The sequence below is a fragment of the Tachypleus tridentatus genome, chromosome 8, assembly GCF_004210375.1.
Source record: "Tachypleus tridentatus isolate NWPU-2018 chromosome 8, ASM421037v1, whole genome shotgun sequence".
Taxonomy (NCBI): domain Eukaryota; kingdom Metazoa; phylum Arthropoda; class Merostomata; order Xiphosura; family Limulidae; genus Tachypleus; species Tachypleus tridentatus.
Window position 1 is genome coordinate 152,154,994 of NC_134832.1, and position 12,052 is coordinate 152,167,045.

Genomic DNA, 12,052 nt, shown 5'->3' on the forward strand with positions numbered 1-12,052 from the left:
CACGAATTTATATAACTTCCATCAAGGGAACTGATACTCCATCTAATAATTAATAATTTTGTGGTAGCTTAAGATGTCCCAGTAATTTAAATAATAAGACCGTAAAGATCTCGTAACTGTTTTTCTCTTTGTGGATTTTAAATATTTAAAAGTGACATGGTTATGCTCTTGTATGTAGCGTCCTCTAGTGGAAAGTATAGACTTCTCTATGTGGATAAAATTCATGCTGCGCATGAGCTTACAATTCGTGTGACGCACATCACAATATAAGTGTTAGGAGATCGGTGTGTTTGTTAATCTATCTGTTTAGTTAGCTGTTGAATTAGGAAGAACGGTAAAATAACTATTCAAATATGAAAGTGACTGATCAAATTTTCTGTGGGTTAGAAGGGTGAGTAACATTTATAAGAACAGCACCTAAATCACAGGCTATAATGCAAAAATAACTGAAATATAAACCAACTTACTCTTAAGTTATATCGTGAATAATATTAAACAGTGATGAGGCCTGGGGATATTTTATAAGTATATTAATTAGATGGTGATGTAGCTTAAATATTATTTGATACTGATGATGACGTAGTGTTACGTTTTCAAAAACTTTTATTATTGTATGTTGAATTTAAAACGTTTCGTATTTATGTCTTTTAAACAAAAGGAAGTACTAGTACTATTTCGTAATATTAAGATTTTACCTAATTTTATAAGCTGTTGGAATTGTATCGCAAATGTTTTAAACTACCAGAGATACTGAACAGTGTTAGGCAAAGATAAGTACTTTTTACGTGCTTGAAAAGACAAAATTCTCTGTTACTCTTATTACGTAAAAGAATGTTGAAATGGAAAATATTTCCATCAAGATACTTGGCGAAGCCTACTCTCTAACGGTTGTAGTAGCAGGTTAGGTTCAGCTGTCGCTAACCGTGTATTTACCCTTCGCCTAAGGAAAAACCGAACCTGCTTTGCGCTTAACGACAGGGTTATTTCAAGTTTTATTGGGCTTTTTGTTTGTTTTGTTTATAATCCATGGGACCGAAAACAGTTTCACAAAATGCGAGTGTGCAGTTTCAAAACGGTTGTGAAACTCGCTCGATTTTTCATTTGTGTTTATCTAGCTTAGATTACTTCGTTCTTTTCAACAAAATCATGCGAATTTATTTCAACCCAGTTGGTAATAACTTTTGCTGATTTTTAATACCGATGTTATACATAGTTACGTTTTGAGAGGTGTGTAAGAAACATAAGAACATCATAAATGTCCAATGACGTTTCATTACCTGCTTTAGGGACACTCATAGTAAGTTGACAGTCAACACCCTAGGTTTTGTATCGCAACACTTGTATAGTAAGTCGACAGTTAACACTCTAGGTGTTATATCACAACATTTGTGTAGTACGTTTTGTTTTCTTAATTGTGTTAGTTTTGCCTGATAGTAATTATTTTAACCCATTTGTGTGCTTGAACGTAACTTTAATTTGACAGAGATGTTTCTCTGTCTAACTCGCCAGAATGAAACTAACTGCTCGTCTTCACGATTTAGAAACTGGTAATAATAATAATAATTCAGACCATTGCTAAACTATAATTTCACTTTATTTTTAAGTTTTCGTACTTTTTGCTAGGAAGTCTGTGAGGAAATGGGACTTCCTCTACGTGAGTTATATAGTAAATGGGTAATGTGAAGTAAGTGATTTATGCTTTCGTTATTTTAAACAAATATTCGTGACATAATACCGTTTTAATCACTCGCAGAAGTCGGGCCTAGATAAGCTTTAGTCCTATCTTAAAGGGCATCAAATAGTGTTTTAATTCTATATTTCTTAAGTGTTAGTCTGTCGCAAGCATTGGAAGTGGGTGTTCGGTCCTGTGTGGTTCGGTTTTATTTTTAACGTGATATTGTTCAATGTAATAATAAGAAATATTCTGAGTGAATCTCCCCACGTTGAGTGAAACAAATGATAAATGTTGAGTCCTGTGTGTGTACAATGATGTTTTTACTAAGTACAGTTTACCTTAACTCTATTTTTTCGGGGATTCTGACCACACTAGGTTCGAACATCCAGGAAGTACCCCATCGTCCATCTTCAGGTTGTCTTTATTGTAGCTTCATTGGGTATGTGGACATGGTCAGGTGGTTAAGACACTAGATTCGTAATCTGAGGGTTGCGGGTTCGAATCCCCTTCATACCAAACATGTTCGCACTTTCAGCCGTGTGAAGCGTTAAAATTTACGGTCAATCCCACTATTCATAGGTAAAAGAGTAGCCCAAGAGTTGGCGATGAGTGGTGATGACTAGCTGCCTTCCCACTAGTCTTACACTGCTAAATTAGGGACGGCTAGTACAGATAGCCCTCGTGTAGCTTTGCACGAAATTCAAAAGAAACCAAAGCAAAATCGATGAATGCAATGGTCTAGTTGACTCGCACTGATCGGAGAGTGTCAGTCACATATGTGACTGGATATTTCAAGAGAATTTCATCTGTTTTCTTAAAACATTGTCCTCTCTATCTACCTCCTTTCTTTATTGTTATTATTAAACAAAACTAAATATTTTAATGGATTCAGCAGGAATTTAGGCCGCATGTTTCACCCGTATGGATGTATATTTAGAGAAGTTGAGAAAAACCTTAGAAACCAGTAACGCGACACGCACAGTATTTCAATATTTCATCTTAAGTATTAATGTGTCTCTTTAATCTGGGGCTCGAGAAATATAAAACCGTCATAAATACAAGTTTATTTGCTGACACAGAGTCGTTTTCTCTCGGAGAGCACGGGACTATAAATTTTGTTTCAAGAGTTTTCGTTTTTTCTTGAAAAACCCCTATTGTTTGAGGATACTTTTGTATTTGTGTGTACGTTGTATATATGGTAACAGTATAATAGTATTTAGATATTAATAATATGCATCCAAATACAGTCCTTTGATCTCCGTTTGTCCAACAAGTTTGTGATACCTTTAGATTGTGAGACTAATAGAAATCACCATGTTGTTAATATTCCAAGAAACCGCTATCTGTGAAGTCACCACAAAGATTATACTTAAACGGCTGTACACTGTTTTTATCTACACTTTTCAGTCGTTTTTTGGAAATGATTTGACACGTAAGTTAGGAGAAACTGATTTTGTAGACTGAGTTCAGCGCTGTCAACTTTGAGATCACGTGTCCTTCAAATACTGGAAGGGCAAAAGATGTTTAAAAAAGTGATTTTATTTATGGTTATATCTGAAACTAACCATGTTATTAATTACTCTGAATTCGTAGGAGAAACACATCGAATCGCCTAAGACGAGTGAATTGATTTGTTTTGGTAAATAAACCGTAAACAAGACCCACCCAGAAACCTTTTCCCATGATGTGATAAGATTAAAGAGGGGGGGGTCAATGCAACGGACAGGGAATCTCGCAATAAATGTAGATGACATTCCTGGTAATGTTCCATCCACGTGCGTCGTGTAGAAATAATAACACGTGGTCATAACAACACTTCAGATTTCAACGGTAATCCAGTATGAATTACTAGAAGTGTGTAGTACAGTAGAACCAGGAGAGTTTTGCGTCAGTGTTTGTACTTCTGTCGTAGTTCAGCTTGTGGTTAAAACAACACCAGCACTCTTGATGCAGAAATACGTCAGCGAATGTGCTGCTTCGTGGTAAGATGTACAATAACTGGACTTGATGTTCTTCCTTAAAACAGTGTGAATAATAGTGAATATCACAAGCCTTGTTCCGGAACGTGTGACATTTATAGTGAAGATCAAGTGAGGGCTCGTCTCTGTGTTGCTCCTGGCATTTGGTGACGTAATATTTGTAGCTTCACCTCGTGGTATGACCCATTACGTTATGGATATTTCTGCCAAAAAAAAAAAAAACTGTCAGGAGGCACACCCTTTTTGACGTTATTGGTCACTAGAGGGCTTAGTAGTAGTAGTAGTAGTAGTAGTAGTACATTATAATTCTTTGACTAGAGGGCTTAGTAGTATATAATTCTTTGAAGATTTAGGAGGGCTTCACGAAATGTTGATGAAATAAATGTGTGTGAATGTACTTCACTAATCTTAAAATACTAAACACCAAAGTAATGGATTATATTTTGTACAATAATTTTGTTTTCATCATTCATTATTTCGTAACTGTGGGTCGTAGACTCAAACTGACATTGCGGAATTTTATGCAACGTTTTAACTGTCTTCGTAGTGATGTCATGACGTACGTATACATTACACGCTGATATAAATAACCAATAGACGTAGAGTTGGTTCTAAAGAGGTGGAAGGGACGTTGAACGTCTTCCTAGATTTCCTAATGGAATAAGTTTCGATAATATACCTCGGATAACAGCTGCATATTTCATCATTAGCTAGTTGAGCTGGTAAATAAAAACGAAACTTAAATTTGTTTATCACTAAGTGTTTACTTTTCGTGGAAAGCGATACATGTTGTAACCACTCTTTATGTTCGTAATTCACCTGTAAACGTATAGGTAATGTTTAATACAATTGTATCTCAGAACAGCTGGTATGGGTATTAACACTTTTATTGATAACCAGAGAATAACGTTTCGATCTTCCTAGCTCATTTTCAGGTTAATAAAGGTTAATGAACTCGACCAGGTGGTTAAGGCACTCGACTTATAATCTAAAGGTAGCGGCTTCGAATCCCCATCACACTAAACATGCTCGCCCTTTCAGCTATGGGGGCGTTATGTGACAGTTAATCCCATTATTCGTCGGTATGAGTAGCCCAAGAGTTGGCGGTGAGTGGTGATGATTAGCTGCCTTCCCTCCAGTCTTGCACTTCTAAATTAGAGACAGCTAGTTCAGATAGCCCTCATGTAGTTTTATGCGAAATTAAAAAACAAAACAAAAACAAGACATCGTATAACTTTCTTTTTCTTGCACTCTGAGAACAAAAATTTGGGGTCTCTTGAATAATTATATTTTGTCTTGTTTTTTTAATCGAGGTGGCGCAGGACACATTCAAAATACATGCGCAAAAATTTAACTCCACCCCTTCCCGTTATAAATTTCTTCCTTTGTTTTCTTATAGCAAAGCCACATCGGTCTACCTACTGAGCCCATCGAGGGGAATCGAACCCCTGATTTTAGCATTGTAAAACCGAATACGTACCGCTCTACAACCGGGAAGGTTGGCTCCTCAGGTCAGCAGAACATGCTTGATAGTGAAACAATGTTTACTGGATCAAGTGATAGGGAGGAAGATAAATCTTAGAACAGCCGTATATTTTACTGCGTCGATACATTTGAAAGACTGTCTGTTAACTTACAGTGATGTTAAATAGACAATCAAAACTTGTTGGTGGTGATGACTATCTGCCTTCACTGTAGTCTTACACTGGTAAATTAGGGATGATAACCCTCGTGTGGCTTTACGTAAAATTCAAAACAAATAAAAACAAACCGTCTATACAAGTCCCCCATTCCTCCAGTGGGACAACAGTAAGTATTCATACCTACTTACAATGCTAAAATTCGAGGCTCGATTCCCCGCGGTGGACACAAGATAATGTGACTTTGTTCTAAGATAAACAAACTTTGTATCCGAACAGTAAGTAATTCGAATTAACAAAAAAAAATAAATAAAAAGGATTGAAATTGATGTGCGATGTTCTTGTAACATTCACAAATAAACTAGCGAACCCATGGGTCTGTGACCCATATTTACAGAGCCGCTGTAATACGGATTTACACTAACTTTACACTTTTTTCAGTTTAATGATCATTGCTATTATGCAAATTTAATTTTTAACCAACTAATAAATAGTAATTATTAGTAGGCCTCCCTGTTTGTCCTCTTAATATAAGTCAATGCCAAATTTCTAATCCGGTTTCGGGAAATTCCTTGTAAATGTTTTCATGAAATACCTGCGTTCCTCCGTAAGGAGTTTCGGTGAAAACTTTTATGCAAACGTTGGGGTTGAGTTTCTTCATTTAACACCATATGGCTCCAACCATGTAGGAGAAAGTATTTCCGGGTACTCCCCTGCTTCCTCAAAATTTGGGATGTTTTTGTACCAACCTCTGGACCGAGAGGGTTCATTTGGTATCACTTGAAGTCTGTGTGACCAGCGGTTTAGGAGTTACGTGACGCACAGACATTGAATCTAGTTTAAATAAATATTTATACACCACCTGTAAATCTGTGTTTGTTTTTAAATCAACGTTCAATAGTTCCAAGAGCCTGCTCTAACAATACTTAGTAAAATTATGGGAACTAGAGTGTTAAACCAGTCGAAAGTGTGTGCAAATAAATCCAGTTAATGGTGCAGCTGCTAGATTTGTTATTGAGGGCGCTCACGACTTTATGAAACACTTCTGTATATAAAAGTAACAGTGGAAGACACTATTCTACAAGTACAAAAGTAATAATAATGTTACTAACTTTCCCTACCAGGCGTCTGTACAATAGTTGATAATGTTACTAACTTTCCCTACCAGGCGTCTGTACAATAGTTGATAATGTTACTAACTTTCCCTACCAGGCGTCTGTACAATAGTTGATAATGTTACTAACTTTCCCTACCAGGCGTCTGTACAATAGTTGATAATGTTACTAACTTTCCCTACCAGGCGTCTGTACAATAGTTGATAATGTTACTAACTTTCCCTACCAGGCGTCTGTACAATAGTTGATAATGTTACTAACTTTCCCTACCAGGCGTCTGTACAATAGTTGATAATGTTACTAACTTTCCCTACCAGGCGTCTGTACAATAGTTGATAATGTTACTAACTTTCCCTACCAGGCGTCTGTACAATAGTTGATAATGTTACTAACTTTCCCTACCAGGCGTCTGTACAATAGTTGATAATGTTACTAACTTTCCCTACCAGGCGTCTGTACAATAGTTGATAATGTTACTAACTTTCCCTACCAGGCGTCTGTACAATAGTTGATAATGCTACTAACTTTCCCTACCAGGCGTCTGTACAATAGTTGATAATGCTACTAACTTTCCCTACCAGGCGTCTGTACAATAGTTGATAATGCTACTAACTTTCCCTACCAGGCGTCTGTACAATAGTTGATAATGTTACTAACTTTCCCTACCAGGCGTCTGTACAATAGTTGATAATGCTACTAACTTTCCCTACCAGGCGTCTGTACAATAGTTGATAATGCTACTAACTTTCCCTACCAGGCGTCTGTACAATAGTTGATAATGCTACTAACTTTCCCTACCAGGCGTCTGTACAATAGTTGATAATGCTACTAACTTTCCCTACCAGGCGTCTGTACAATAGTTGATAATGCTACTAACTTTCCCTACCAGGCGTCTGTACAATAGTTGATAATGCTACTAACTTTACCCTACCAGGCGTCTGTACAATAGTTGATAATGCTACTAACTTTCCCTACCAGGCGTCTGTACAATAGTTGATAATGCTACTAACTTTCCCTACCAGGCGTCTGTACAATAGTTGATAATGCTACTAACTTTCCCTACCAGGCGTCTGTACAATAGTTGATAATGCTACTAACTTTCCCTACCAGGCGTCTGTACAATAGTTGATAATGCTACTAACTTTCCCTACCAGGCGTCTGTACAATAGTTGATAATGCTACTAACTTTCCCTACCAGGCGTCTGTACAATAGTTGATAATGCTACTAACTTTCCCTACCAGGCGTCTGTACAATAGTTGATAATGCTACTAACTTTCCCTACCAGGCGTCTGTACAATAGTTGATAATGCTACTAACTTTCCCTACCAGGCGTCTGTACAATAGTTGATAATGCTACTAACTTTCCCTACCAGGCGTCTGTACAATAGTTGATAATGCTACTAACTTTCCCTACCAGGCGTCTGTACAATAGTTGGTAATGCTACTAACTTTCCCTACCAGGCGTCTGTACAATAGTTGGTAATGCTACTAACTTTCCCTACCAGGCGTCTGTACAATAGTTGGTAATGCTACTAACTTTCCCTACCAGGCGTCTGTACAATAGTTGGTAATGCTACTAACTTTCCCTACCAGGCGTCTGTACAATAGTTGGTAATGCTACTAACTTTCCCAACCAGGCGTCTGTACAATAGTTGGTAATGCTACTAACTTTCCCAACCAGGCGTCTGTACAATAGTTGGTAATGCTACTAACTTTCCCAACCAGGCGTCTGTACAATAGTTGGTAATGCTACTAACTTTCCCAACCAGGCGTCTGTACAATAGTTGGTAATGCTACTAACTTTCCCAACCAGGCGTCTGTACAATAGTTGGTAATGCTACTAACTTTCCCTACCAGGCGTCTGTACAATAGTTGGTAATGCTACTAACTTTCCCTACCAGGCGTCTGTACAATAGTTGGTAATGCTACTAACTTTCCCTACCAGGCGTCTGTACAATAGTTGGTAATGCTACTAACTTTCCCTACCAGGCGTCTGTACAATAGTTGGTAATGCTACTAACTTTCCCTACCAGGCGTCTGTACAATAGTTGGTAATGCTACTAACTTTCCCTACCAGGCGTCTGTACAATAGTTGGTAATGCTACTAACTTTCCCTACCAGGCGTCTGTACAATAGTTGATAATGCTACTAACTTTCCCTACCAGGCGTCTGTACAATAGTTGATAATGCTACTAACTTTCCCTACCAGGCGTCTGTACAATAGTTGATAATGCTACTAACTTTCCCTACCAGGCGTCTGTACAATAGTTGGTAATGCTACTAACTTTCCCTACCAGGCGTCTGTACAATAGTTGGTAATGCTACTAACTTTCCCTACCAGGCGTCTGTACAATAGTTGGTAATGCTACTAACTTTCCCTACCAGGCGTCTGTACAATAGTTGGTAATGCTACTAACTTTCCCTACCAGGCGTCTGTACAATAGTTGGTAATGCTACTAACTTTCCCTACCAGGCGTCTGTACAATAGTTGGTAATGCTACTAACTTTCCCAACCAGGCGTCTGTACAATAGTTGGTAATGCTACTAACTTTCCCAACCAGGCGTCTGTACAATAGTTGGTAATGCTACTAACTTTCCCAACCAGGCGTCTGTACAATAGTTGGTAATGCTACTAACTTTCCCAACCAGGCGTCTGTACAATAGTTGGTAATGCTACTAACTTTCCCTACCAGGCGTCTGTACAATAGTTGGTAATGCTACTAACTTTCCCAACCAGGCGTCTGTACAATAGTTGGTAATGCTACTAACTTTCCCAACCAGGCGTCTGTACAATAGTTGGTAATGCTACTAACTTTCCCAACCAGGCGTCTGTACAATAGTTGGTAATGCTACTAACTTTCCCAACCAGGCGTCTGTACAATAGTTGGTAATGCTACTAACTTTCCCAACCAGGCGTCTGTACAATAGTTGGTAATGCTACTAACTTTCCCAACCAGGCGTCTGTACAATAGTTGGTAATGCTACTAACTTTCCCTACCAGGCGTCTGTACAATAGTTGGTAATGCTACTAACTTTCCCAACCAGGCGTCTGTACAATAGTTGGTAATGCTACTAACTTTCCCAACCAGGCGTCTGTACAATAGTTGGTAATGCTACTAACTTTCCCAACCAGGCGTCTGTACAATAGTTGGTGACGTCTTAGGTTCCAACAGCTTACCAACGAAACTTGAATATACATAAAATCAGTTCTTCTGTTTGAACATACAATCGAAGATTAAAGAAGTGTTAAATGAAAACATTGGTCGCCTGTACCGTGAACTACACTGAATATCTATCACTGGTTTCTTGGACAAACGTGGCATCAGTATAAGCAAATGTTTGTATAATCCTCCCGATAATAATATAAGAAACAAGATATGTGAAAATCGGATACTCTGATATCCGGCAGATTGTTAGTACCCGCAAGACACTAGCTTCCAGAAATGAGGAGAGAATAAAATTAGGCTCTTTCCTGTCCGTATTAGTAAACAAACAAATCTTTATTTGTAAGTAACTAAAGTTGTAATACTGTCCGGCTATTCGTTTGTCGAGATTTGGCTGTCGGAGATTTTCGTGCACACGAGACGGGGAAAACGGGTGTAAAATGCATAATATCCGGCCTTAAGGTAGAAGAGTTCTAGTGCAGTATCTTACAAACATAATTTACCCGTACTAACAATTCTCATTATGCATAATGGTGATACTCTTGTCTCATACTAACTTGTACAAGTCTCTTCACCACCCCTTGATTTACCCGTACTAACAATTCTCATTATACATAATGGTGATACTCTTGTCTCATACTAACTTGTACAAGTCTCTTCACCACCCCTTGATTTACCCGTACTAACAATTCTCATTATGCATAATGGTGATACTCTTGTCTCATACTAACTTGTACAAGTCTCTTCACCACCCCTTGAAATGAGTACGACAGTTAACAGGATTAAATATAAGCCTGTTTAGTGTGTTTGTGTATACCTTACCTGAGCTAGAAGATTGACACCAGTTCAAGACGTCTGTTAATAAACTTTAGAAAGATTTCATAAGATGCAGAATGTCTGCACGAAAATTGAAACATTTTTCTGAACATTCTTCTAGACATGGAAGGTGAAAGAAGTGGTTCTTTTAACCGTGATGACATGGTGAATCAGACATGTAAGGTGAAAGAAGTGGTTCTTTTAACCGTGACAACATGGTGAATTAAGATCTAATATATATACATTTTTTTTTTTTTTAATGACAAGTGAAACTTAATATTGTGAGCACGTAGTATGATCATGTTTAAAACTAACCAGATGGCGGTAAAACTGGTATACGAGTTTGAAAAAACCAAAACCTCATCCGAAAATTGGCCAACTGCTACTTCTCGTGAACTGGATTCAAAAAACAAAAGCAAGTATGTGAAGTTTCTTCGATATCTCTAGTCGGTTGTATAAGGGAGGCTTGAAGATGATAAATTCAGTCCTGTTTTTTATTTGTGTGTGTAGTGGTTTAGAGCAGATCTCTAGAACATTCTATAAGTAGCAGCTTCATCCAGTATTGCTTCTGCATGCAACGTTTTATTTGACATGATTCCGATCAGTATCACCAAGATGGTTCCTGTGAAATCAAATGTTGTTTATTTACCATTCTTCTTGTTGATATATGTGAAATTGTCTTGGTGTTACCGGTGTCTGGTTTAGTAGTCAATTTATTTGTGTTGTAGGGGTGCTTATTTTGTGTTTGCCATATCGATGTACGACTTTATTTAGTATGGGAGGTGGTAATATGACGTTTTTAGATCTGTAAATTTACTTTCCGTCTTATGGCCACAACGGACAAACGGAAATTGTTTACAAGTCTTAAAAACTTCAGTGTGTTATATATTGCTCTCTTTGTCTGGTCTTGTAATAACCTGAACCATTGCACCAAATAAATACATTGAGTGTTAATAATGTATATTAATTCCTCTTATGATTAAGCCATGTTAAGGAAAGAGAATCATCGAGCGTCAATTCTCTGGAAAGCGTTAGAAAATCCAATGTTTTATATCTGTGTAAATGTTTGTTTTGACGTTAAGCACAAAGCTACACGATTGGCTATCTGTGCTCTACCCACAAAGGATGTCAGAATCCGGTTTCTAACGTTGCAAGTCAAACTTGTACAACACTATATAAGTGTAAGCGAACATAAGATTTAACCCCTATTCTTAGCTAACCCACTGTTCTAAGTACGTTTTATTGCAATAAAACGTGAAACTTGTATCCCTTGATTCACGGTTCGGCACACGAACCAACAGGCCACTTCACTCCGTTTTATGGTTTGTGTTGTGAAAATGTGACTGGTATGTATCGCCGGTTTTGTACATACAGCTTGTGTATAACGTGAGAAAATATACATATTGTAAACGGACTGAAAGTAAACTCTATCCTTATTACTGTCTATACAAATCGCTAGAAACTAGCTCACCTCTATCAGTGTTTACTCTTAAAACCAGATATCTTTCATTGGTCAGAATGACCACATGACACATCATTTCAACTTCACTTTTCATTGATATTTAAAATAAATCTCCGGTTCTTAAAGTATTGGAGAGGGAGAAATATGTGGAAAGGCACAGAATAAGTGTATCAGGATGAGCTTTATGAATAGCGCTACTT

The 12,052-nt window shown here is 37.7% G+C and overlaps 1 protein-coding gene across 4 annotated transcripts in view; it reads left to right on the top strand.

The window, feature by feature from the left end:
• Positions 1 to 234: 234 nt before the first annotated feature.
• The window catches only part of LOC143223756 (N-acetyl-D-glucosamine kinase-like), a 34,312-nt gene continuing 22,494 nt past the window's right edge, over positions 235 to 12,052 (top strand). For 2 of the 4 annotated variants that reach the window (XM_076452149.1, XM_076452151.1), the window contains exon 1: positions 10,694 to 10,809. In XM_076452149.1, coding sequence (XP_076308264.1) covers positions 10,709 to 10,809 — 101 coding nt within the window. In that variant the 5' untranslated portion in view covers positions 10,694 to 10,708. Of the gene's footprint in view, positions 392 to 10,693; positions 10,810 to 12,052 lie in introns of those variants that run through there. The other 2 variants (XM_076452150.1, XM_076452152.1) reach the window with 2 other exon arrangements.